Source organism: Gossypium hirsutum, chromosome D01, assembly GCF_007990345.1.
Source record: "Gossypium hirsutum isolate 1008001.06 chromosome D01, Gossypium_hirsutum_v2.1, whole genome shotgun sequence".
Taxonomy (NCBI): domain Eukaryota; kingdom Viridiplantae; phylum Streptophyta; class Magnoliopsida; order Malvales; family Malvaceae; genus Gossypium; species Gossypium hirsutum.
The window spans coordinates 14,665,600-14,689,845 of NC_053437.1; the positions used below are offsets into that span (position 1 = coordinate 14,665,600).

General features: G+C 35.3%; 2 protein-coding genes across 3 annotated transcripts; both read right to left on the reverse strand.

Annotated features, from left to right (window-relative positions):
* Nucleotides 1-441: 441 nt before the first annotated feature.
* Nucleotides 442-15,915, reverse strand: LOC121213863 (succinate-semialdehyde dehydrogenase, mitochondrial-like). Its single transcript, XM_041087108.1, has 6 exons — nucleotides 15,884-15,915; nucleotides 9,869-9,969; nucleotides 1,334-1,419; nucleotides 994-1,100; nucleotides 834-911; nucleotides 442-711 (listed from the first exon to the last, which is right to left on the reverse strand). Exons 1-6 carry the CDS (start codon nucleotides 15,896-15,898, stop codon nucleotides 673-675), a joined length of 426 nt encoding a protein of 141 aa, XP_040943042.1. The 5' UTR covers nucleotides 15,899-15,915; the 3' UTR covers nucleotides 442-672.
* A 2,256-nt stretch (nucleotides 15,916-18,171) lies between these two features.
* Nucleotides 18,172-22,082, reverse strand: LOC121213864 (succinate-semialdehyde dehydrogenase, mitochondrial-like). 2 transcript variants are annotated; one of them, XR_005909345.1, is made up of 9 exons: nucleotides 21,843-22,082; nucleotides 21,657-21,758; nucleotides 21,479-21,577; nucleotides 21,149-21,197; nucleotides 20,643-20,730; nucleotides 20,440-20,550; nucleotides 19,315-19,376; nucleotides 19,119-19,229; nucleotides 18,172-18,239 (listed from the first exon to the last, which is right to left on the reverse strand). XR_005909345.1 is itself a non-coding variant. In XM_041087109.1 (6 exons), the coding sequence occupies exons 1-5, from the start codon at nucleotides 21,924-21,926 to the stop codon at nucleotides 20,717-20,719; spliced, it is 348 nt and encodes a 115-aa protein (XP_040943043.1). In that variant the 5' UTR covers nucleotides 21,927-21,973; the 3' UTR covers nucleotides 20,518-20,550; nucleotides 20,643-20,716. The 2 variants fall into 2 exon arrangements, 1 of the variants encoding a protein (XP_040943043.1); XM_041087109.1 differs by lacking the exons at nucleotides 18,172-18,239; nucleotides 19,119-19,229; nucleotides 19,315-19,376 and having other exon boundaries at nucleotides 20,518-20,550; nucleotides 21,843-21,973.
* Nucleotides 22,083-24,246: the final 2,164 nt, after the last annotated feature.

The window sequence follows — 24,246 nt, forward strand, 5'->3', positions numbered from 1 at the left end:
TTTTCATTAAAAATAAATAAATAAATAAATAAATAAAGAGCATATAATTTGCACCACATTTTCCAAAACCCAGAAGATATTAATCACCAACTTATTATTATTATCAACCTTCACATATTACAGAATTAGAGATACTACAACTGGTAGTCAATCATTTGATTGTGCATTTTATAGTAAAAAATTTAAACAAATCATAGCATAGTTGTCGCAACTTTTCATTCCATTATCAGTCTTGTAATTATCTCCATCATATAATAAATTAACATTTATTTCCAAAATAGGTTAAAAAGAGTCAACGAAATTGTTTTCTAAAAATTTATTTAGCTATAATTTCTTCATTCTCATTTTTATTGTTATGTTAAAAATTTGGAATTTATATAATCGTCAATCCTAAATTTCATATACACCGTTTGAATACTCAACATTTTGAACAAGCTTGGGTTTCTTAAAATGGACTTATCAGTTTCTTCAATTTATTTAGACAGAAATTTATACAAAAACGCCTTCGACAGCTCGCATTTATTTAGAAATTTTGTACAAAAACGCCTCAGACTGCACACTCAAACTCCATCAAACAAACATAAACCTGAATTCCAGTGAGCAGAACAAAACATAGCATACACATTTAACAGTTATAAAATAGTAGCTGTTGGCTGCCATCGTTTCCCTTTTTCAACTTCTGTTCATATCTCCCAAGCATACATATTTCACCTGTGCATTAACATCGAGCATTAGTTATATAGCAAGCTACCAACAAGCAACAATAATTTTTAGAATATATTTGTGAATGTATAGAGATATGCAGTAAGATGAATATAAGGTATTGCACTCACTTCAAGATATTCATCTATCCCGTACTTGGAACCTTCTCGTCCAAGACCAGACTGTTTTACACCACCAAATGGTGCCACCTGAATTGAAACAAATAAACAATAATTTATATCGAGAACAGTTGTGTATATTAATCGGTTAATAGATGCAAATATGACCCACCTCAGTTGAAATGATTCCTTCATTAACACCAACAAGTCCGTATTCGAGAGCTTCTGAGACACGCCATGTTCGTTGAACATTGTTTGTAAATATGTAAGCAGCTAACCCTGAATGCGTACAATAAAGTATGTATTCTAATAAATTGAACTGTATAATATTATTCTACGAGACGGTACATAATAAATTTTGAAAGTTTTTTATTGAGATTTGATTGATTAGGTTTGGTTGGCAGATAGTTATGAACACTCACTAATTGAATAAAAGAAATGATAATAACTAATTTAAAAAGAAAATTGACCAGTTCATTCATTAAGATAGAAATACAGCTTGAAAAATGAACCTGCTTTGGTGTTGTTTGCCATGTGGATAGCTTCTTCCTCAGTTTTGAATCGCAAAATAGGGGCCACTGGTCCAAATACTTCCTCGCTGAGGTAATACAAATTTAATCACATCTCAAAAAACTAGACATATATGTACAGTGACACAGTATAGCAGCAAAGTTGAAGTGGCAAACATGGCATAGCATACATATGACAAGAAATTTAATTTAATCTTACAAAGCTGCATATTCAACCTTCAATATACATGAAGCATAGTAACTCAGGCACCAAATTGAATTTAAACACTTCACCACTTCCACAATGCAGTAAATGTACTTGTTAGAATTGGCAAGGATAATGACAGCATTCATGCAAATATAAGCTATACTTGGGATCCTAATATACTCCATCAGGATTGTTGAGCATACCCCAATAATCAGCATTGTTGTGCACAATCAAATCAATTATCCCCAGTAAAATACTGAGAATTGAAGATACTTTTAATCAACCATCAAAGGATATATTACTATGGTTATCCCAATGCTTCAACTTAATAAGTATTTAACCTGAGAACCAATGTGGGAAAAACAAGGAAAGAATCGAAATTAACAAAAAAAAACACTACTTATCTACAAATCCTCTTGCATTCCAACTCCTAAAGAATTATTATGACAGGTGTTTTTGCTACAGAAGATGAGAGCATAATTTATACTTCATTGAAATTTAATGCATGCTTAAGCCTAATTCTAGGCCAAGTTTCCTAGCAAACTAAGGCCTAAAAGGGCCCAAGGAAAGAGTGCTTGGTTTGGTCATCCCAATAAGAGAAAACAAGCATTAAGAAAATAAGTCAACATCTGCACAATAAACCTAGAAGATAAAAAGGTGTCCAAAGAGTTCTATTCAAAATAATTCTACAGAATGTATTGCACTCCAAATCCTTAAAAATCGTGGTTACTAGCAGTTTTGGAGAAAAAGGATAAAAACGATGTGGTTCATTGAAAATTAGCAGAGTTAAGCACTTGTAACCCAGTTTTTCCAGCAAACTAAAACCAGAAAAAGCCCAATCAAATTTGACTGTGTTGGGCTATCAACTAATACAAAAGAAGCCCTAAACTATTTATTTCAAGCAAATCCTACAAGAAAAAGGTGCAGATGGAGTTTAAATTATCTTCATCTAACCCTCCGAATAAATGAGGCAAAAAATTGGAGATTTGCAGTCCCTGTTAATTAGTCAGTTTATGACAGCTCCCAGTCCATTTATCTTGCTGCAGTTTTTCGCATCATTAGTTATTTCAAGGAACTCTCTCAAGGGCATTCTATTCGCTAGATTTCTGAGAGGGAATGTTATAGAACAAAATGCTGCAGTCTCCAATGTTTTAATTTAGTTTTAAATTTCTGTTAATGATTTTGTATTAATGAAACGCTGCGTAGAAGGCCTGTCTAAAACATACCATTTTGGGGTGTTTTTAACTGTTTAGTGAAACAGTGCGGATTGAGGGCAGCATTTATTACAGCTGCCAGGTTGTTACTCAATCCATTATTCCTTCCTATTTAGCACCTATCAGGCTAAAGGGACAGTTACGCAAAAATACAGTGGAAAATTCTTATCTATTCTCACCATTTTCTCTCCTTCTCTTCTCTTCTCTTTCTCTTCTCTTCTCTGTAAAACCTTCTTCTCAATCCATTCTCTATTAAAGTATCAGAGCCACATGATCTTCATGGCCAACGACGGGGTTACCACACATTTGCAGAAGGAAATGAGTTAACTACAAGCAGAGTTTTCTCATTGGATGCCAACCTCGATGCTCGTTTTAAGGAGATGCAAGCTGAGGTTAGAGGTGAGGTTTGATTTGAGCTCCAAGCTTTACTGGAACAATCCCTTGGGCAACCACCACCAGATAAGGGCAAGGGAGTTTTGGGAGAGCCCCCACCAGAGTTCCCTCCCAAAGAGCCTCTACTTATGTCTATGTTTCAAATTTGGGACACTTGGGTACGGCTGCTCGAGCCAGCACCATGGACATGTCGGGAAGAGTTGTCAAGCTAGATTGTCCTCAATTTGATGGGGAAGACTTAAGAAGATGGTGGTCAAAACTGGAGCAGCTTTTTGAAGCTGAATCAGTACCCAACCATGCTAAATTATGAGTGGTGGTGTTGCATCTGGAAGGGAAGGCACTCAACTGGCATCACTTTTTCACTCAAAGGCAGGGAAGGCTTCATCAGTTGACATGGGACATATATGCTAGGGTTTACAGGAGCATTTTGGGTCCAAGACATTTTTGGATCCGATGGCTGAACTGGTCTCACAAACAGAAAGGGACTGTTGAGCAGTACCATGATATATTTGTAAGTCTTCTCAATCAGTTACACTTACCTGAAGATATGCTTTGAATATCTTCATAAGTAATTTTAGAAGTGAGATTGGTCAATATTTAAGGCTTGTCAAACCTTAAACGTTGGTGGAAGGGTGCCAGATAGCTAGACAGGTCGAGAGTATTATGTTTAGCACACACAAAAAGCATAATGTGGTTGGGGGTGGAGGTTCCACTAAACCTCTCTTCTCGAGTGTTAAAAGTTCTACTTCTGTTCAATCCCCAATGGATGTTAGAAAAGCTCACTTTACAAATTTGGGATACAAGAGTCCTACAAAGTCACTGTCACAAGCCGAGTTGGAGGAAAGGAAAAAAAAAGGCCTATGTTTCTGGTGTGCCTCCAAATATACACCAGGTCATAAGTGCATTAGGTCCCATTTGTACCAAGTCTTGGTAGAGACTTCTTTGGAATCAGAAGGTGATGCTAAGACTCAACCAATAGAAGTTTTTCAGGACTGCCCTAAACAATTAGAGACAATGGATCATGACACTGAACCAACTTCACCCATTCCATCCATACATGCTCTCAAAGGATCCCAGGGCATAACACCATGCGTTTGGCAGCTACTATTAATCAACAGAAGGTTATCATACTGGTGGACTCAAGGAGTACCCACAATTTTATGGATCACAAATTGACCAAGAGGTTGAGCTTACTAGTAGAACAAGGCAATCAATTGAAAGTGATGATTGCTAATGTAGGAACACTGTCCACTCAAGGAGTATGTAAGTTAGTGTTATGGGAGTCTCAAGGGCATCAATTTGAAACTGATTTCATAGTTTTATCAATCATGGGGTGTGATCTAGTACTTGGAATTCAATGGTTACTGTCAGGTAATATGGAATTTTGGTGCTCTCACTATGCAATTTGAGTATCAAGGGCACTTATGCAATCTGCAAGGGATACTACCAAGGGGTCTATAGTTACTGTCAGGTTCCCAGATGTCTAAATGTCACAATATGATAGAACAAGGACCAAGTTCCATGCTATTAACCTCATACAGCCAAATATTAGTTGCCATGTCCTCATCACATTGCCAAAGGAACTAGAACAACTGTTACCTGAGTTTGAGGATGTCTTCCAAATGCCAAATGAACTAGCCCCTCACAGATTACATGATCATAGGATTCCATTGGTGGATGAAACTCAAGTTGTAAAGGCAAGACCTTATAGGTACCCTCCACTTCAAAAAACAAAAATTCAAAGGCTCGTCAGTGATGCTAGAAGCTGGGGTGATCAGGGATGGCAATAGCCCTTTTTCTTCACGCATTGTGATGGTGAAAAGAAGGATAGAAGCTGGAGGTTGTGCATAGACTACAGACAGCTCAACCAGCTCACCATCAAGGACCAATCCCTTATTCCCATCATTGAGGAGCTTTTAGTTGAGCTTGGAGTAGCCACACATTTTTCTAGACTGGGCTTGAGGTCTGGTTACCATCAGACTAGAATGTGGGTCAAGGATGTTCACAAAACATCTAAAACTCATGAGGGGCATTATGATTTCTTGGTCATGCTTGGAGTAGCCACACATTTTTCTAGACTGGGCTTGAGGTCTGGTTACCATCAGACTAGAATGCGGGTCAAGGATGTTCACAAAACATCTAAAACTCATGAGGGGCATTATGATTTCTTGGTCATGCCCTTTGGTTTGACCAATGCTCCCTCCAATTTTCAATCTTTGATGAACACAGAATTCAAGAACTCAGAAAATCAATATTAGTGTTCTTCAATGATATCCTTGTATGCTCCAGGGGTTATGATGAGCACCTGAAGCATGTGAGAAAAGTTTTACAGGTATTCAGGAGTAACCAGCTATTTGCTAAGTTGAGCAAATGTAGTTTTGGCACAACTCGAATAGAATACTTCATATCATTCAGCAAGGCACATTTTCCATGGATGAATCTAAGGTTGAGGGAGTTCTGAAATGGCCTATACCACAAACTGTCAAGGACTTGAGAGGGTTCATTGATTTACTAAGGTATTACAGAAGATTTATCAAGCATTATGGGGTTATGGCTAGACCTTTAACTGCACTGTTGAAGAAGGATGTCAAGTGGCAATGGAATGAAGAGGTTCAAATAGCTTTTGACCAACTTAAGCAAGCAATTTGCCAAGCTCGAGTGTTGGCACTTCTAGACTTCCAAAAGGAGTTTTGTGTGGATGTTGATGCATGTGACTATGGGATTGGGATAGTGTTACATCAAAAAGGCAGACCAATAGCATTTTTCAGTAAGGGTTTAGGAGTTAAGCACCAAGCTCTATCCATTTATGAAAAAGAATGCTAATTGTATTACTGGCAGTAAAATGGTGGCATTTTTACCTTGTTGGGAGACACTTTTTGATAAGAACAGATCATCAAAACCTTATATTTTTATCTGATAAACAAGCTATTACACCTTACCACAGAAGTGGGTAACAAAAATGTTGGGTTATGACTATTCTATTTCTTATAAGAAGGGAACCATGAATACCGTGGAAGATGCCTTATCTAGGAAACCACATAAGGATGAAGGATAGCTGCTTCAGTGCATAGCTAGTACCCTTTGGTCTAAATTGTGGACTCAAATTGTTGATTTAGGGTTGTTACACACAAAATACAGTAGTTGGTCTAAGAGGTACAAGCCAACAAATACTCAAATACACTTAGGATGGTGTAGTGTTAAGGAGGAAGGGCAAGGTTATGGTAGGGAATAATCCTAACTTTAGAAGGAATCTCTTTAACTATTTCCATGCTGGTCCAGTGGGTGGTCACTCTGGGGTCCATGCTACAAGGCATAGGTTGTCTAGCCTGCTATATTGGAAGGGGTTATCTAAAGATGTAAAGCAATGGGTTAGAGAATGTTCTATATGCCAAAGGTGCAAGGCAAACCTATCAGCATATCCTAGCCTTCTCCAACCCCTCCCTATTCCTGAACGAGCTTTGGCTGCCGTTAGTAAGGTTTTTATTGAAGGCTTACCTACTTCTAAAGGAAAAAACACCATATTGGTTGTGGTTGATAGATTAACCAAGTATGGTGACTTCTTAACTCTCTTCCATCCCTTCACTACCGTACATGTAGCCCAGGAGTTCTTGACTCAGTCTATAAATTGCATGGAGTTCCTTAGTCCATTGTGTCTGATCGAGACAAGATATTTATCAGCACCTTTTGGCAAAAGCTATTCAAACAGAAGCTTTGAATAGGTGTTTGGAAGGTTATTTGAGGTGCATGATAGGTGAGAAGTTGAGTGAGTAGGTTAGTTGGCTCCCTCTAGCAGAATGGTGGTACAACACCACATACTAATTTGCTATACAGACCACTCCTTATGAAGCACTCTATGGCCAAGGACCTCCACTGCATCAACCCTATTTGGCTAGTACTTTACAAGTGGCAACTGTGAACAGAAGCTTGCAACAAAGGGAGGAAGCTCAACAGTTGCTCAGGTTCCACTTAAAGAGGGCTCAAGAGAGTATGAAATAGTTTGCTACTGAAGGCAATCTGATAGAGAGTTTCATGTGGGGACCTTGTCTATTGAGGTTGCAACCCTATCGGCAACATTCTCTAAGGAGGGTGGTGAACCAGAAATCGTCACCCAAATACTATGGACCCTACCCTGTAGAAGCTAAAGTTGGACAAGTAGCCTACAAATGACCTTGCCAGCAAGATCAAGGCTCCATTCTACTTTCCATGTATTGCAGCTACAGAAATACATTGGTAATGTTCCTAGCACACCTATGCAACCTTTAGTGGGACCTAATGAAGAACTTCCAAAAGTACCAGTGAAGATTTTGAACAGATGTTTGGTCAAAAGAGGAAATCAAGCTACAACAGAAATCCTCGTAGAATGGGCCAATATTTTTCCTAAGGACTCCAAATGGGAGAACATCAATGATTTTTGTCGAGTATCCAACATTTGATCCTTGAGGACAACGATCGTGTTCGAAGGGGAGTAGTTGTTATGGAACATGTTGTAGTCTACAACATTTTAATTTAGTTTTAAATTTCTGTTAATTTCAGTTAATGATTTTGTATTAATGAAACACTGCATAGAAGGCCCGTCTAAAACATATCGTTTTGGGATGTTTTTAACCATTTAGTGAATGGTGTAGATTGAGGGCAACATTTATGACAGCTGCCAAGTTGTTACTCGATCTGTTATTACTTCCTATTTAGCACTTATCAGACTAAAAGGACGATTATACAAATATACAGTGAAAAATTCTTATCTAGTCTCTCCGTTTTCTCTTCCTTCTCTGTAAAACCTTTTTCTCGATCCATTCTCTATCAGGGAATTCATGAACAATAGGTGACAGGTATCAATCAGTAAATATATGATAAAGAAGAGGAAACCTCGATTACCCAATTACTCAACAAAATAATCATGTTGAAATACATTGCTACTAGTTAGAAAACTTTCTTTAAAAAAAAAATGCAAGCAAAAGAACATATGTTAGCTTTCTCACAACTAAATAGAAGTTTATTTTTGATGAGCCTTAATATAACATTTAGTACTTGAACTTACAGTTTTTCCTAAGTTGGTATCTAAGCTTTTATTTACCTAATTTGGTACCTAATTTGATACACTTTCGCTCATTTGGTTCCTAAACTTTTTTTGGTCTAATTTAGTACATAAATTTAACATTATACAAATTACTTCAATATACTAACAATGTAATTTTTCTTATGAGGTGACAAAAATAATCACTATATGACCGATATGTGATAGATGACATGAAATTTCTTTTTTGTATTTCAAATATTCAATTATTTTAGTTATTTTTTTTTAAGTTAACATAATCAATTTTTTTTATTTTTGTTTTAAAACTTTTTTTTATATCTATTCATTAAGCATAGCTTGAAGCACAATATTTGAACACAGATTTCCTTTTATATTGATGGTATTTTGTGGAATTAAGGGCTTCGTGAAGACTAGGCCATGCTCTAAGCATGTAGTCCCTCTTAAATCATTCCTACCAGTAATAGTCAAAGTAATCTCAACCCCAATAAGAGTGAACTTGAGCATATATTTAGTGAAGCAGAAGAAACTCCAAAAAATGCAATCATTCCTGCATTAAATTTCTATGTCATCTGCCACATATCGGCCATACATTGCTATTTTTGTCCACTCATAGAAAAGCTTAGGTACCAAATTAAGAAAAAGTGTCAAGTTCAAGTATCGAATGGACAAAAAGAACCTTGGGTACCAAATTAGGGAAAATGTCAAATTTAGATACCAAATGTTATATTAAACCTTTTAACTAACACATTAAATAAGGGAGTTAGCAAAGCCAAAGTCTCAATAATCACATAGAGTAAATTGTGAACCCCACAAGACCAGAACTTTGTCTAAATTTTGACAAGCATAAAGCTTTTGGCAATGTAGAAGCAAGGCATAAAGACAAATCCATTACCTCTAAAACTCCACAACCCCCCCCCAACCCTCTAAAAAAGAAAGCAATCTTGAAAGGAAAGAGATAAAGGTTGCTAGGAAACATTCCTTGAATTTTCTTTAAAAGAAACTCCTAACTTTTTTCACTTCAACCAAACTTGAGAAAATGGTTTCTACATTTCGCTTCCTTCCTTCCAATTTCCTTTAGACCAAAAAACAGAAAAAGGAAAAAAAAAACTAAGGCTGCCAAAGAAGGCAATGAGGCATATTACTAGAGGAAGATGAACAACAAGAAGCCAAGGCATTATAAATAAATAAGAAACGATGAAGAAAGAAGCCTATACTACAATTCAAAGTAAAATCTCCTTGAACAGTGCTCATTGATCAAACAAATTAAAAGCATCATCCATGGGTTTTTTTTCTTCTTACCCAAAAGTGCAAGGCTGAAGGTAAAACATAAAAGAAGGTACATAGGTATGTAGGTAGTGTATACGTATGCATGTAACTTAGTACATTCTTTTCTTGCTCTAATTTGGATTGAAGGCATATAAAATGGTTATACTTAACATTAATTCCACTTATAGGAAGCAATAAACTCCTTTAAATTCTTCTTAGATTCTTCCATCTTCAAAAACAAAAACATGGAAATTATAATTTTCCCCAAAAATTTGTTTAAATTACTTAATAATATGGCTTAGGTAAAGCATTTATACTAAGGTCAGACCATATATAATACTATCCAGCATAAAGCATGAAAGTAGCTACAATCATGTCATACTTAGTAACTAATAAGAAATAACATGTCTTTGAGGACGTACCTAGCCAATAGCATCTCACTCTTGACATCAGTAACAATTGTGGGCTCATAGAAAGTCATTCCAAGGCTATGTCTTTTACCACCAAGAAGGACTTTTGCTCCCTTCAAAAAATAATGATCAGAGATGAGATAAATTAAGTATTAACAGAAAAATATTTCTAGGCAGTCACAGCGCCTCACGGGCAGTGATAAAACATAGCAACATTTACCAAAAGAGGGAAGGAGTGGTAGGGGCAGAACTGAGGAGACACTAGAGTTCATGCTTATTAATCAAATATTAAAACTAAATATGCAGCATCAGGTACTAAAAGTTTGCAAATACAGATGCATCACCATTCCTGGCTACAATGAGATGACTTTGGCATGATCTGAAAGAATTGCAACTCCTAATGATACAAAAATCATATCTCAACCCCTTGTCACATGCATATTATTCAATATCTGATCACTAAATCCAGAGTAGGATACTATGACAACTAGTAGCAGGCTGCTGTAACATACATTCCAAAGCAGTAAGCAACAAAAATATCTGGTCAAATCATATAGCACTACTAATAATTCTGGTTCAATCTTACAACACTACCATTAATGGTATTAATGAGCATGAACACATAAGAATGTTTTTCCTAAAGTTTCATTGCATTCATATTAAGGCAACAAAAACCTTAACATTAAGCTGATCTAGATTCCACAGTGTATTATCTAACATATTTGATTCTTAATCCAGGGTTTTAGGGGCATGGGATTTTATTCATATGGGTTTTGGACCAAAAACCGAAGGGAAGGAAATAAAACTTGAAAAATAGTGAAATTTAGAAACCTTTAGGACCTAAACCAATTCAACCAAAAAAATAGGAAATTTTTAGGTAACTTCTGCTATTTCCTCCTCAAATTTGTTTACTTAACTGAATACTTTGAGTTATCCGTCATTATAGTGAATAAATGATCAAGCACAGTTATTGAACCATACAAGACAATGACTTATTCCAAGTTTTGGATATCAGATCTGATGGTTCAACCACTGATTCATTCAAGTCAATGTTGGATTCATAAAAATATTTAAAATGTTGTGATAGAAATCTTAAGGATTAATGTATCGTGATTCTAGGGATTGATTAGCACAAAATTAAGATAAATAGGCTATGTAATCTTTACCTTTTCTTCATTATATATTTGACTATTAGTATAAATAGGTTTTGGAATAGGTTGTATAATTAAGTTGAATCATTTTAAGAGTATAAATTTCCCTTTTCCTCTCTATTTTCCTTCTTTTTCTCCATCTTTTTCACGGCTGTTACAGCCAAACAGTAGCTCAAAGTAGCAGCCCCTCTTCTTTCTTCTCATTCTCTTCTTCTCTCAATTTCACATGGCATCAAAGCCTACCAATTCTCACCGCCCCTTATGCCCAGCCTCAATCGACCCTCCGGCTGAAAGCCCATTGCCGAAAACCGGACATGTGGCAAGCTTTTGCCTTTCTCCCACGTGCCGGTGCGTGAACGCGTGTGAGACCCTTTCCAGCCACCGTTCAATGCCACGAATCTTCCTCAAGGTGCACTCCTCTCTAGACCACAATGGATCCATCAGGTTAAACCTTTGTTCTCCTCAATTCTAGTTCTCTAGCAATTACTATTGTCAAACTTCAAGGTAGCAATAATTATATTTCATGGGCAGCTTCGGTTGAACTTTGGTTTATGGGACAAGGTCCCAAGGATCACTTAGAAGATGTTGATCAAACTGATGAAAAGAATAAAGATACCCGGGCCAAAATCACATTCACTTGAGCCAAAGCTACTCACTTTGTTTCAGTCTTGCAAAACTTATTACAAAGTGTGGGCTAAGGCTAAGAATCTGCACACTAGTGGTATTCAATGAATTTATAAAGTTGTCTAAAATCTCGTTAATCTACAACAAAATTAGTAGGATATGGCAAACTACTAGGGTCAGGTCGAAACCTCATAGGATGAGTTTAATGTTCTCACGCCCTTTCTGAAAGTGTTGTTGATCAGGAGCAGCAATGGAACAAATTTTTTATGGTACTTGCTTTGATAAACTGAAACAGATGCAGCCTCAGTTCAAGACCAAATCCTTGCCAGCCCAACCATTCCTACCTTGACGATGTGACAGCTCTATTACTCTGAATCTCCTCAAACCAAGCCCAAGCTGAGGCAGAATCCTCTATGCTAGCAATACAAAAACTGGCCAACAAGGAGATAATTGAAGAGGAAGAGGATCTCGACCTAATTGTACATATGTGAAAAAAGTGCCACATACGTGGTTGAGCTCTACATGGCCGACCTTCTCATAATATTCAGCCCATTGTTCATTTAGCCTAGGTTCAAGGAGATGGACTTCTTTTGCTTAGAATTGCTCAAGGGGCCAAATTATGATGAATATTGTATTGCAAAAAATGTGGCCGCATAAATGATACATGTTGGGCTCTACATGGCCAACCTTCTCATAATATTCAGCCCAATGTCATTTAGCCTAGGTTTAAGGAGATGGACTTCTTCCGCTTACAATTGCTCAAGAGGCCAATTATGATGAATATTTACAATATCAAGTTTCCAAGCAACAATCTTCAACCATTCTTAATACTACACCTTCAAACCCTCTTTAGGTCTACTCCAGACGATCCACTATACATCCTCCTAATAATCCTCTGTAGGTACTGAATAAGTGTGTAATCCAAGTGGTTCATCTCCTCAACTACCATATTCTCCATCTTCGTTCATGCCTCAAGTAGAACTTCAAAAGGTATATGTTCTTTTAGTAATCCTCATCCTATTTACAATTTTTTGAGTTGTCATCAATTATCACCATCATATTATGCTTTCACCTCATCTTTAGCCAATGTATCCATTCCTAAGACTGTTAGGTGCAACAAAGGCGGATATTGGATGGCAACAAGCTATGGTGAAAGAGATTAACACCCTCCATGCTAATCATACTTGGGATCTTGTTCCCTTACCACCAACAAAACTATTATTACTTGTCGATGGGTGTACACAGTTAAAATTTGTTCTAATGGAAAGATAAAATGGCTAAAAACCCGTTTGGTTGCACAAGGGTACACACTAATTCCTGGTCTCAGTTATAGAAAGATGTCTCTTTGATTGCTAAATTCTTCGATTCGATATTGAATTCTCTCGCTACAATGAATTATTAGAATTTTATCAATTTGATATGGAGAATGCATTCTTCATGGCCATTTAACTGAAAGGTCTATATGGAGCAACCATCATGTTTTGTTGCTCATTGTTGCTCAGGGGAAGTCTAGGTTAGTCTGCCGACTCAGGAATCTCTTTATGGCTTAAACAACCTCCCAAGGCCATTCAGTCTTTTATCGTCACAATAGTCACGACAAGTGCATCTATCTAGTTGTATATGTGGATTACATTGCTATTACAGGGAGATAAATCATAAAAGCATTTCACACCTCAAGCAACACCTTCTCAATCATTTACAAACAAAAGACTTGGGAAAGTTGAAATACTGCTTGGCATTGAGGTGGCTCAATAAAAATAGCGATCACTATCTCTTAGACAAAAAATGCTTTGGATATTCTAGAGGAAACAGCAATGTTAGATTGTCAACCTATGGAAACGCCTATAGATCCTAAAATCAAAGCTTGCTCCAATCAGAGGGAGCCTCTAAAAGATTCTAGCCAATATCGAAGGTTGGTTAGGAACTTAATTACCTTGCCATCACTCAACCAAACATCTCCTTTGCAATGAGTGTGGTTAGTCAATTCCTCAAATCCGTGTGATTGTCATCGAGATGCGGCAATATCATAAGAGTAAGAAACAAGGTCAATTGTATCTAGATGTTGATTGGGGCAAAATCTACTTCAGATAGACGGTCCACTTCAAGATATTGTGTTCTCTTTGGAGGTAATCTAATATCATGGAAGGGTAAGAAAGAAGATGTTGTGGCATGACAAGTGTAGAGGCAAAATATCGAGCAATGGCCTTAGTTACTTGAGAGCTAATTTGGTTAAAACAATTGCTTTAGAAATGAAACGGGAAACTATCATCTCAATGAAGTTAATATGTTGAAAATCAAGCAATACTACAATACAACTCGAATCCAATGTTTCGCGAGAGACCAAAACACATAGAGATTGATTGTCATTTTGAGAGACAAAAGATCGAGTCTAGATGCATTGCTACCAGCTTTATTAATTCAAATGATCAGTTAGCAAGTGTTTTAACTAAGGCTCTCAGGAACCCTTGGATCGAGTACATATGTAACAAGCTATGAGATTATGACTCGTATGCTCCAGCTTGAGGGGGACTGTTGTGATAATAATCTTAAGGATTTAATGTATCATGATTCCACGGATCGATTATCAAAAAATTGGGAGTAAATAGGTTGTGTAATCTTTGCCTTTTCTTCTTTGTATATTTGACTATTTGTATAAATAGGTTATGTAATAGGTTGTATAATTAAGTTGAATAATTTTCAGAATACCAATTTCCCTTTTCCTCTCTTTTTCCCCTCTCTTTCTCTATCTTTTTTATTGGCTGTTATGGCCAAACAGTAGCTCACAGCAACAGCCCCTCTTTCTTCTCATTCTCTTCTTCTCTCAATTTCATATAAATATTTTAAAAAAAAAAAAGATTATATAAATAATTTTAGAAGTTGTATAAACGAAAACTGTTCATTACCATTTTACAAGATTAGAAAAAAAACAAATCCCCTTTACAAGAAATTTTGACTTTTCATTTTTTTTATAATGTACGTTTGCTTTCACTTTTAAATTTTGAAATAGCTTTTACAAGAATATTTTTGCTTTTGAAAATATGAAAGAATCAAGTATTAGCATCCTTGGATCATTGCATAAATGTTCCAATTCAAGAACCACCCAAGTCAAAGGTCATCAGACTGCTCCAATTCTATAAATACGTTTAGAGATCCATCACATCTGTGTATATAATCTTTTAAGCATTATATTCTTCTCTTATTTTTCTTTTTTCTTCTTTATTACTCTTCTTTTAATTAAAGACTTTCTTTGGAACTTATAACAATTTGTACAAAATAATCAAATATAAAAAATTATCATCTTACACTTTTAAAGTTAAACTGAAAATATATTAACTGTGTAAAAAGGATAACTAATAAAATAAATTTATACCAAACTTAACCCTGTGCAAGCCGTAGGCAATCAATTGCCTATAGTTTTAATTGGTATTTTTCTAGATGTTTCAAGTCTAATCTTAATTCCTAACATGTTGCAGCAATAAGTTAAGAGATTAAACTATGTAAGTACTAATTAAGAACACACATATATAAAAAAATAAAATAAAAACTAATTAAGAAGAAAACGAGTGTAAAGAAATGAGCACGAAAACTATAACTATGAATTAAAAGGGAACTAATAAGCATAAGAAAATTGATAGCTAAACGCTACAAAAACAGTCTTACGCCAATCAGACAAGACTTTACTGAGCACAAAAGTGCATCTAGATTTTTATTTTATTTTTTTAAACTGTGATTTTGAAAATATTTAAATTTTAATTAAATTTACCATAAAGAATGCAATTAATGAACAAATTAATCAACTCATACATCATCTGAGCACCTACCAGTACCCCATTGTACCATTTTCGCAGCTTAACATTCGTATGATTGAAGTGGTTAATATACACATTCTTAGTCAATGCAATATAGAATATTAATTATATATATACTAACATTCTATCAGATTAGAACATGCAATACATCGTAGCTCTCTAAGGTGTGTTTGGACTTGATTCAAAAATAGTATAACTTTGACAAAACAAGTCATTCAGATATTTTAAAGTCAGGATGGTAGGATGCCTATTGAGTGGAATTTGGATCTAACAAATGTTATGAATTTAAATCATTTTTTAGACTTTCAAATTTATATCACTGAACCTAATAATTTATATATGATAAGCATATCTTTCACAATTATATAGCATGAATCCAAATCAAATTCAAATCTTTCCCAACAAAATAAAATTGCATCAAGTAAACGGACAGAAAACCAAACCTTTGACATCGGCATCTTGAAAATGAATGTCTGAACCTGTGAAAAAGAAAAGAAAAATCAAAGCTGAAAGATCGTAAGAAATCCACTAGAAATAAAAGAATCATAGATACGTTAATGATAAAAAATGGAAAAGGAAGCAAGTAACCTTTTGCACTGCAGCTTCATTAATTAGTGGACCCTACATAGGTAAGCATATAGTAAAACAAAATTATTATCTTAAAAGAAAAGCTCGAGCAACTTAGCATAATTACCAAACATAACTGCATATCTTTACAAATCTTAGATGATTGTATACAATACCTTAAGAAAAAGTCAATACAATTTTCCATAAAAATATTATCCTTATAACTAAAGACTGAGGAAACATAAAATGCATAGGCTCACGCAGTAATAATGGAAAGACAATTGGCAAAACAATAAATAATGAGACCACAAAGCAGTGGCTTAGGCTAACTGACCGTGGAGCAAACGGCCGCTGGCTACAGTGAAGTCCAATCTGCCAAGACTCGAGATGCTTGAGCGAACATGCTTTTTGAAAAAATGTCCTCCGCAAACTTCTCATAAATACCTGAAACAAAGGTAAATAAGAATTAAAGCAACTATATCTTCTTGTTTAGAAAAAATCCTTGTATAATTAAGGAAAATAATCGGCTGGGTTTACAACTCAACGCTACATATCAGAAGTACAAAAGGAAAAAAATGTTATTGTTTGTTTCAAAAGGAAATAATGAAGTAAGATAATAAGTATTCCACTATATATATGTTTAATTGAAATGTTAACAGAAGTTATATTTATTAGTCATTTTGTAAATATAAAATCTTGATACTAAATGTACTTTTATCATTTTATTGTGAAAGAAAAAAAATTACCTAAATTTTCATTTGGGCTATAAATAGAAATTAGAAAAAAATCCTCCAAGGACACAACAGCAAATATTTTCCTAGATCCAAAGCACCCAAAGTCTCTCAATATGGGGAAACCATAAAAAAAAAAAAAAAGGAAATGCTACAATTCCATCAGAAACATTACATCCATACCTTCTGCACAATATTCTGCGCACAGACACAAGTCGTCCACTGTTACGAAATTTTGCTGCAACTGCAAATTGCATGGTATTGTAAATGGGCAACAAAGATAAGAGTGCATACTCAGTTAAGAATCAAATGAAAGGTACTACTGGACAGGATAGTAGAATGCATATTACAGTTAATTTTCATGCATCATGAAAACTGAACAAGTCTTGTTAGCTTTTAACCACCTGAGTGTCAGTGTTTCTTTCAGTTGCAATCTTCTCAGATTATGACTATGGGAAATAAAGGATCCTGGTCAGGTCAGCTTAGATTTCAGGTTGATTTCGGGTTCTGTTTCAGATTGTTTCAGCTCATGTCATTTCAGCTTTGAATCATTTAAGCTTTGAACCCTTATCGGGCTTGGGCACTTTTAGCTTTAAATTTTCATATTAATTCATAGATCTTGTTGGTCATCCAACTTGAAACCAGGCTGAATTCAAGTGGTTTTGGGTTCAGGTCGTTTTTGCACCACTACGTGACCAAGTACTGCAATGACAGATTCAAAACCACCCTGAGAATTAGGAAACTAAAATAATGATCCTATAGCTAACCCAAATTCCTCTTGTCAGGCTGGAAGAAGGAAGGAAGATGAAAAGGTGTAAGCTATGAAACACAAACAATCGATTGGAGAGGAAGTTGGAAAAGTAAAAAGAAACAAATAGATGTCAAGGTAACTTTTTTAAGTACAATGAAGAAACATCAAAATCATATGCTTGAAACTTGACATAAAGTGATGGAGAAAAACATGTTACTCATACTATGGCTATCCCAGAATGGCAGCAGCCACACAACCAATTACAAGTGGAACTCAGGAAATACTAGGATGAGAATGCTATGAGTCAATATATATCAAACTATTCTACTGAGTAAAGCTTACTGTTCTTAACTGCCACATCCAGGTCTGCATCATCAAATACAATGCAGGGGGCATTACCACCGAGTTCAAGTGATACCTAGAAAAGTTCAGAATATAGACAGTCAACTGCAGGATAATTTTCAAAACTACACTGATTTGGTGTACATATCCATTTCATAGAATAACCATACCCTTTTGACAGTCTCAGCGGCACCAGCCATTAACTTCTTCCGACTGCAGTTGAGCCTGTAAATGTGATTTTTCTTACCTGGATAAGTAATAAGGCAGGAATATTTAACGTTCTTTAATTTATACACCATTAATTTCTAGAAAGGAATCAGTTTCAAGTTAAGGGTAGAAGACCTGTGTACTTGCAAGTAAAGCATCACCAATTTTAGTAGCATTCCCCATAACCACATTTATAACACCCTACAAGATTGAAAGGTAAAATCTAATATGAAACAAATGAAGCAACATGAACGAATAACCAAGGATATTGCCCTGGAACACCAAAAGTTACAATGGAATATAAAGCATGATTAACAAGAGTATGTATTCAAAGACTAGTATATGTTGTTTCATGTACAGGAATTTTGACCATAATTAGCAACATAATTGTTACTCACTGTTAGAAATTAAATGGGCAGAGGAAAAGAAGAAAGATCAGTGAAATTTTCTCACTTTTTCATATCATTAGAGAAGAATTTACAACCTATTTAAACACATACAATAAGAAAAAAAAAAGGAAACTAAATATTTAATTAGCTAAAAATCTGCTTGTCTAATCTCCAAAAATCTGCTTAATTGTTAATTATTCAACACTCCCCTCAAGCTGGTGCATCTCATGTTGGTGCATAGATATTACACATGCCCAACTTGCACCAAATTATGATACATTCTGTTAGTCCTTTGGTGAATAGTCAGCTGTCTGTCTGTCCGATATCACATGATTAGTCTCAAAGCTCCAGTAGTTATTATCATATGAGATATGAAAAGTCAGAACCTAGCTTTAGAAATGTTATTATTATATGATGAAACATTGGACATATACACATTCACACACATTATATATGTGCATGTGTATTCATGCATGTATATTGTATGTGACTATCTATGCAAATAAATCTCTAGTTTGCAAATGGAACCTAAGATATTTCAGTCATTACTTAATGATCACAATTGGTTTCTTGAACAAGCATTAAATTACCATTTCTAAACAAGCTTTCAATTATGATTACATGCTACCCAACAACATATAACTTGATGAATGACAAAGCCTTGTAAAAGTACAAATGCATATAGAACTACCGGTGGAATTCCTGCTTGAAGGGCAAGTTCAGCTGTTGCTAAAGCTGTGAGCGGAGTAAGTTCGGAAGGTTTTACAACCACTGTACAGCCACATGCAAGGGCAGGGCTGACCTGATCCAGCCATGAGAAGGAACCTTTTAGCTCTTTAGCCGCCTGAGAAAATAATATGACCGAAAATTCTATATATAACACACACCTTTCTGGTGATCATTGCCAAGGGAAAGTTCCAGGTGTAATTGCACCAACAACACCAACAGGCTGCCAAAAAGAAATGAAGAGAGTCAATACTGCATGAAAGTAAAAATACAAGAAATCTCGAACTACCTTTCAGCACTTTGGCACGAAAAATATACAACAGCTTTGAATAAACCCTAGTCACCAAAAATAACTCTATATAACTGGTTTCTAGTATAATAAGATAGCTTAGTTGGGAGGACAGTCACTAAAAAGGCAGGAAAGTCATCTCATCTGTTAATTCCCCCTGTATGTACCTATCGAGTTTATTGCTGAGAATAACTCCTTAAACCCTCAAACTTTTAGATACCGAGGGTCTTGTATAAATAGGATGATTACGTCATGCGTATGATCAGAAAGTTGATTAATGAGATACTCTAGTTTATTCATAATGCTTGCCTCTACAGGGTGTTAGCTAGCATTTTGAGCAAAAGCCTATTTCATACATGACTATCATGAGGGTAAGGTGCTCTTCCCTTGTTGTTTGGGCAGAATCAATACACCACCCCATGGTTTGGAAGTGGCATTTGGGTTCTGATGAACGCACATGAGCTAAAAGTATTAAGCCATCCTTCTAATTGTTGAGAGATTGAAAAAACAGGATCAGCAGTCTCGGACGCAGATACTTCACTGATTTATGAATTTTAAATGCATGTGATTCCCCCAAAAGGATCATCAAAAATTCATATGACACAAAAATGCAATCCAAACTTAAGAAGTCAAACTATAAATGTTATAAGGAAGTTTTGGATAGAGGAAGTAATTCAACTTCTCTCATCTTTAGTTCATGTTTTTCTTATCATTTTCCTTAATGAAAGTTTTTTTCTAGTACAAAAGGGCATCACTTATATTTCCCTGTACAGATACAACATTGTACAAAGTACAGCAGCACTCTTAACAGTCATGTGAAAATAATTTCCCCTTAATTATGTCAACACCAGATTCTTTGTTAGAAGACAATATCAAATAATAAGGGGAAATTCATTAAAAATGTATGAGTAATCAAAATTTACATATTGGAAGAAATCAAGTGCAAGTGCCAGAGTAGCAGTTATACAGGACATAAACAAGACATATTTATCCTCACCTGCTTTAGAACAAACAGACGACGATCACCTAGAGTAGCTGGAATTATATCTCCGTAGATGCGCTTGGCTTCCTCTGCAAAGAACTCAATAAAACTGGCCCCATAGTTAACCTATAATGTGAGTCTTAGCATCAGAATTGACAGACGATAATGACCAACAGTCAAAGCCAGTAGCTCAATTTAATAACACTAAATTTGATTACCTCACCCAGGGCTTCTTTTAAAGGCTTTCCTTGCTCTAATGTTATTAGTTGCCCAAGCTCTTCCTTGTGGGCCATTATAAGATCATACCTGTTAAATACATGAGAAAGAAAAACAGTTTAGTTGGTATCTGAAAACCAGCAATCTATATTTAATTAAGCAAGCCATAAGCAGAAAATGACTAGCTAGTCTAACCAAATCACTAAATTCCGGGGATTAGCCATTCAAATAAGATAAGCATTCAAAGTTCCAAGCAACAAAATATCCTGCTAGTCTAGAACATTTTATCTAAAAGCAGGAGATTGTACTCCAAAACTTCGCTAAGAAAACATCTTTCATAGTTAAAAACACATACTTCAAATTCTAAGTGCCAAATTAGCTACCTATAATAGTTTATCAAAATACTCAAGTTAAATGAGCAGAAAGACATGGTTCTTTTCAAATAGGTCATCGTTTCAGATTTCAATACACATACACCATATAAAGAGACCATAGACAGGGATAATACCATTTTCTAAGGTATTTGCTCCTCTCAGCAGCAGTGAGTTTACTCCAAGCTATGAAAATAATAAGGATCGTCAGTTAAACTTGATTTCAATCCCAATTAAACTTTGAACTCAGCATATGAAAGCTACAACCAACAACAACCTCAATCCAATAGCTACATAATAACATCTATGCATAACATAATTAGGCCCAGCCGATAACATACATTTTGCTATTTAAGCTAAATTTAACATGCTTCGTGCTATTTAATCAAACATTTCAAAAATCAGAAAAGTCAAATGTGTAAGCAAAAAACATGAAATGAGAGGGATTAGAAATGTTTATGACGTACAATTAAAAGCATCAGACGCAGAAGAAATGGCATCATTGGTCTCCAGAGTGCCATAAAGGGAACCTCTGCTATAATTTCCCCAGTGGATGGATTGTTAACCTGGCGTGACATCCAAAACAAAGTGAAGTAAGACAAGGAAACACCAAAAGAAAAGAGAATATTGTGAAAATAAAGAAACCTGAATAGTTTTGGCATCATAAGCGTCAATCCATTTCCCTCCTATTAGACCCAGGGTTCGAAATATGGGGGATTTTTTAAGCGAAGAAGCAGCAGTACTCATCTGATGAAAACAAAAGGATCAAACTGAAGAAGAGAAGAAGAGAGAGGATATGAATTTTACAGAGCCAAGTGAAGAAAAGAAGACCTGACGAGAGGCAGAGGGGCGGTGCGTGCGAGACAAGTGTGAGGTGAGAATCTTGGAAACTGCCAAAACTTGTAGCACCCTCATATCGTCTGCTGTCTTCCAGTTTCAGAGCGTCTTGCTTTGGGTAGTAGTATAATGATCTGTCTCTGTCTCTTTGCCACACTCTTGAGTTAAAAAGCCAGATGTTTGGTTCTTTCCCCTCGCTTCCAATATCTTCCTCATAAAAATAGATTCAATTCATTCCTGCTTTGCTTCTGTTCTGTTATTTTATTACGTTTCAACTTTGACTACCTCTTTTATTGGGAAATTACGAAAAACATGCCATCTTCCAAATTTATTTATCACTAATCACTTATCTATTTAGTTAATTACAACTAATGATAAACTGTACTAGTCACTAATATTTTCTTGTTACACATTCATAATTTAGGACCATAAATTTTCATTATCGAATTATTTTTACTTAACTCTATTAAAGAATCTGAAATATAATTTCTGGATAAAAATTTAAAAGAAAATTGGATAATGTCACAAATTAATTTAGGCCTAAGTTTATCAAATATTTCAATGGGGATTTCCTCCATGGTGGCTGGTACCCTATCGATATTAATATCTGTTTTGTTAAAATTTTGGGGTTTATTTTTCATGTTTTAATATGTATGCATTCGTACAGTTTGATACAACATTCTAAATTAGATTTTATTTATCTTAACATTTTATTCATTTATAAGTATATTAAAAATATAATATAATCATTAAATAAATTATTTAACATAATTTTGTATATAAACATTTTTCACGAATGTATTTTATGTATATTTGCATATATATCTACTAGAAGTATTATCATACATGCATATGAAAATTATGTATTTAGAATACATAATTGTATTCAAATATAACATATAATAAATAATGAAATGTAATGGTATGGAACTTATTGATACTAGTTTATCAATAAGAGGAGATGGAGAGGAGATGTATTGTTGGTGGTGACAAGGAGGTCGGTTCACTTGGGTGAGGCAGAGCATCGAAGTAAGCAGAGGGTGAAGGTGGAGAAGAGGTTGTAGTGTGCTTAAGGTAGAAAGCTAAAGTGAGTTGAGAGTTGGTGAAGAGAGATCCTTTGCTCATCGTGCCTTGAGGTATATATAGGGAAAGGATCCCATTGCCTAGTAGTGCCATGTCACCGACAACACAGTGGTGGCCTGCTCGTGTTGTCTACCAAGTGATAGGTCTATTATGTGATGATTGTTGTCAAGCATGGTACTATTTGTCTTCTCATTGGTGAGGTAGTATGAGGTTGTTAGGCATTAATGGTCCTCCCTCGATGAATGACAATAACCCGCTAGAAGCAAGTGGCCTAATGAAGGACTGCTAATGACGGGTGGCCAAGGATGAATGGCCTTCTTATAGAAGGTTGTGGCATGCGAGTGACTAGTCATCTAGTGATTAGCCAGAGGCGTAAAGTAAAGGGCCACCAAAGGTGCCTTTCAAGTTGCTTCTAGTGCTGCCACGTGTCCAAACCGGGGTAAAGGGTATAACAAATGCCCTTTAAATTGAGAGGTAAGCTATAAAGTGGCCTGCCTTGAGACCATTGTAGGTAGTCTTAATAGGTGGTAGTTGTCATAGGTGAAGTAGTGAGTGGTCTATAAATCTGGTTCAAGGTTGAATTCCTTAAATTGAGTCATTTAAATTTTCAAATCGAGGACTTAGTGAGTTAAATACGAGATTAAGACATGGAATTAATTAGAAATTAAATCAATAGATTATAAAAATAAACAATACAGGGGCCAAATAGCAAAATGACTATCTAGGATCTAATTAAGAATAGAACTAATCCTTAAATGGTAATTGAGCCAAGGACTTATTAGCTAAACTACCATCATTATATGTTAGCTTAGTGGATGAGTATGGTTTTAACTAAAGGTTTCCACCAAATCATGATGAAAGTGATCACAACCATTGATTATTTTTATTTCAATCGCTAATCAATTAAATTAATAAATATAGATAGTGGGAAGAATTAAAACATTGCTTCATCTTTATTTGTTCCATCTTCTTTCATCATCCAAAACAAAAGAAAAACCTAGTCTTTTATCCTTCCATTGTCAAGCTTCCAAGCTAAATTTTGGTGAGATTTTTCTCTTCTTTCTTTTAACATGAGTTGCATTATTAGCTAGTGGTCTTAGATATAAAGGACCGAAGTGTTAGATTTTCAAATTCAAGTGTATATGTAGTTGTCATTATAGGGTTTGATGAAAATTAAAGCTTGAAAATAATGGATTCATAAATTGTAACGACCCGATAGTTAGGGGTGTTAGAAAACATATTTTCGGGACTCTATTTTGTAAACTGGACCTGTAAATATTTTTATTAAATATTTACGAGGCTAGCTTAGTAGCTA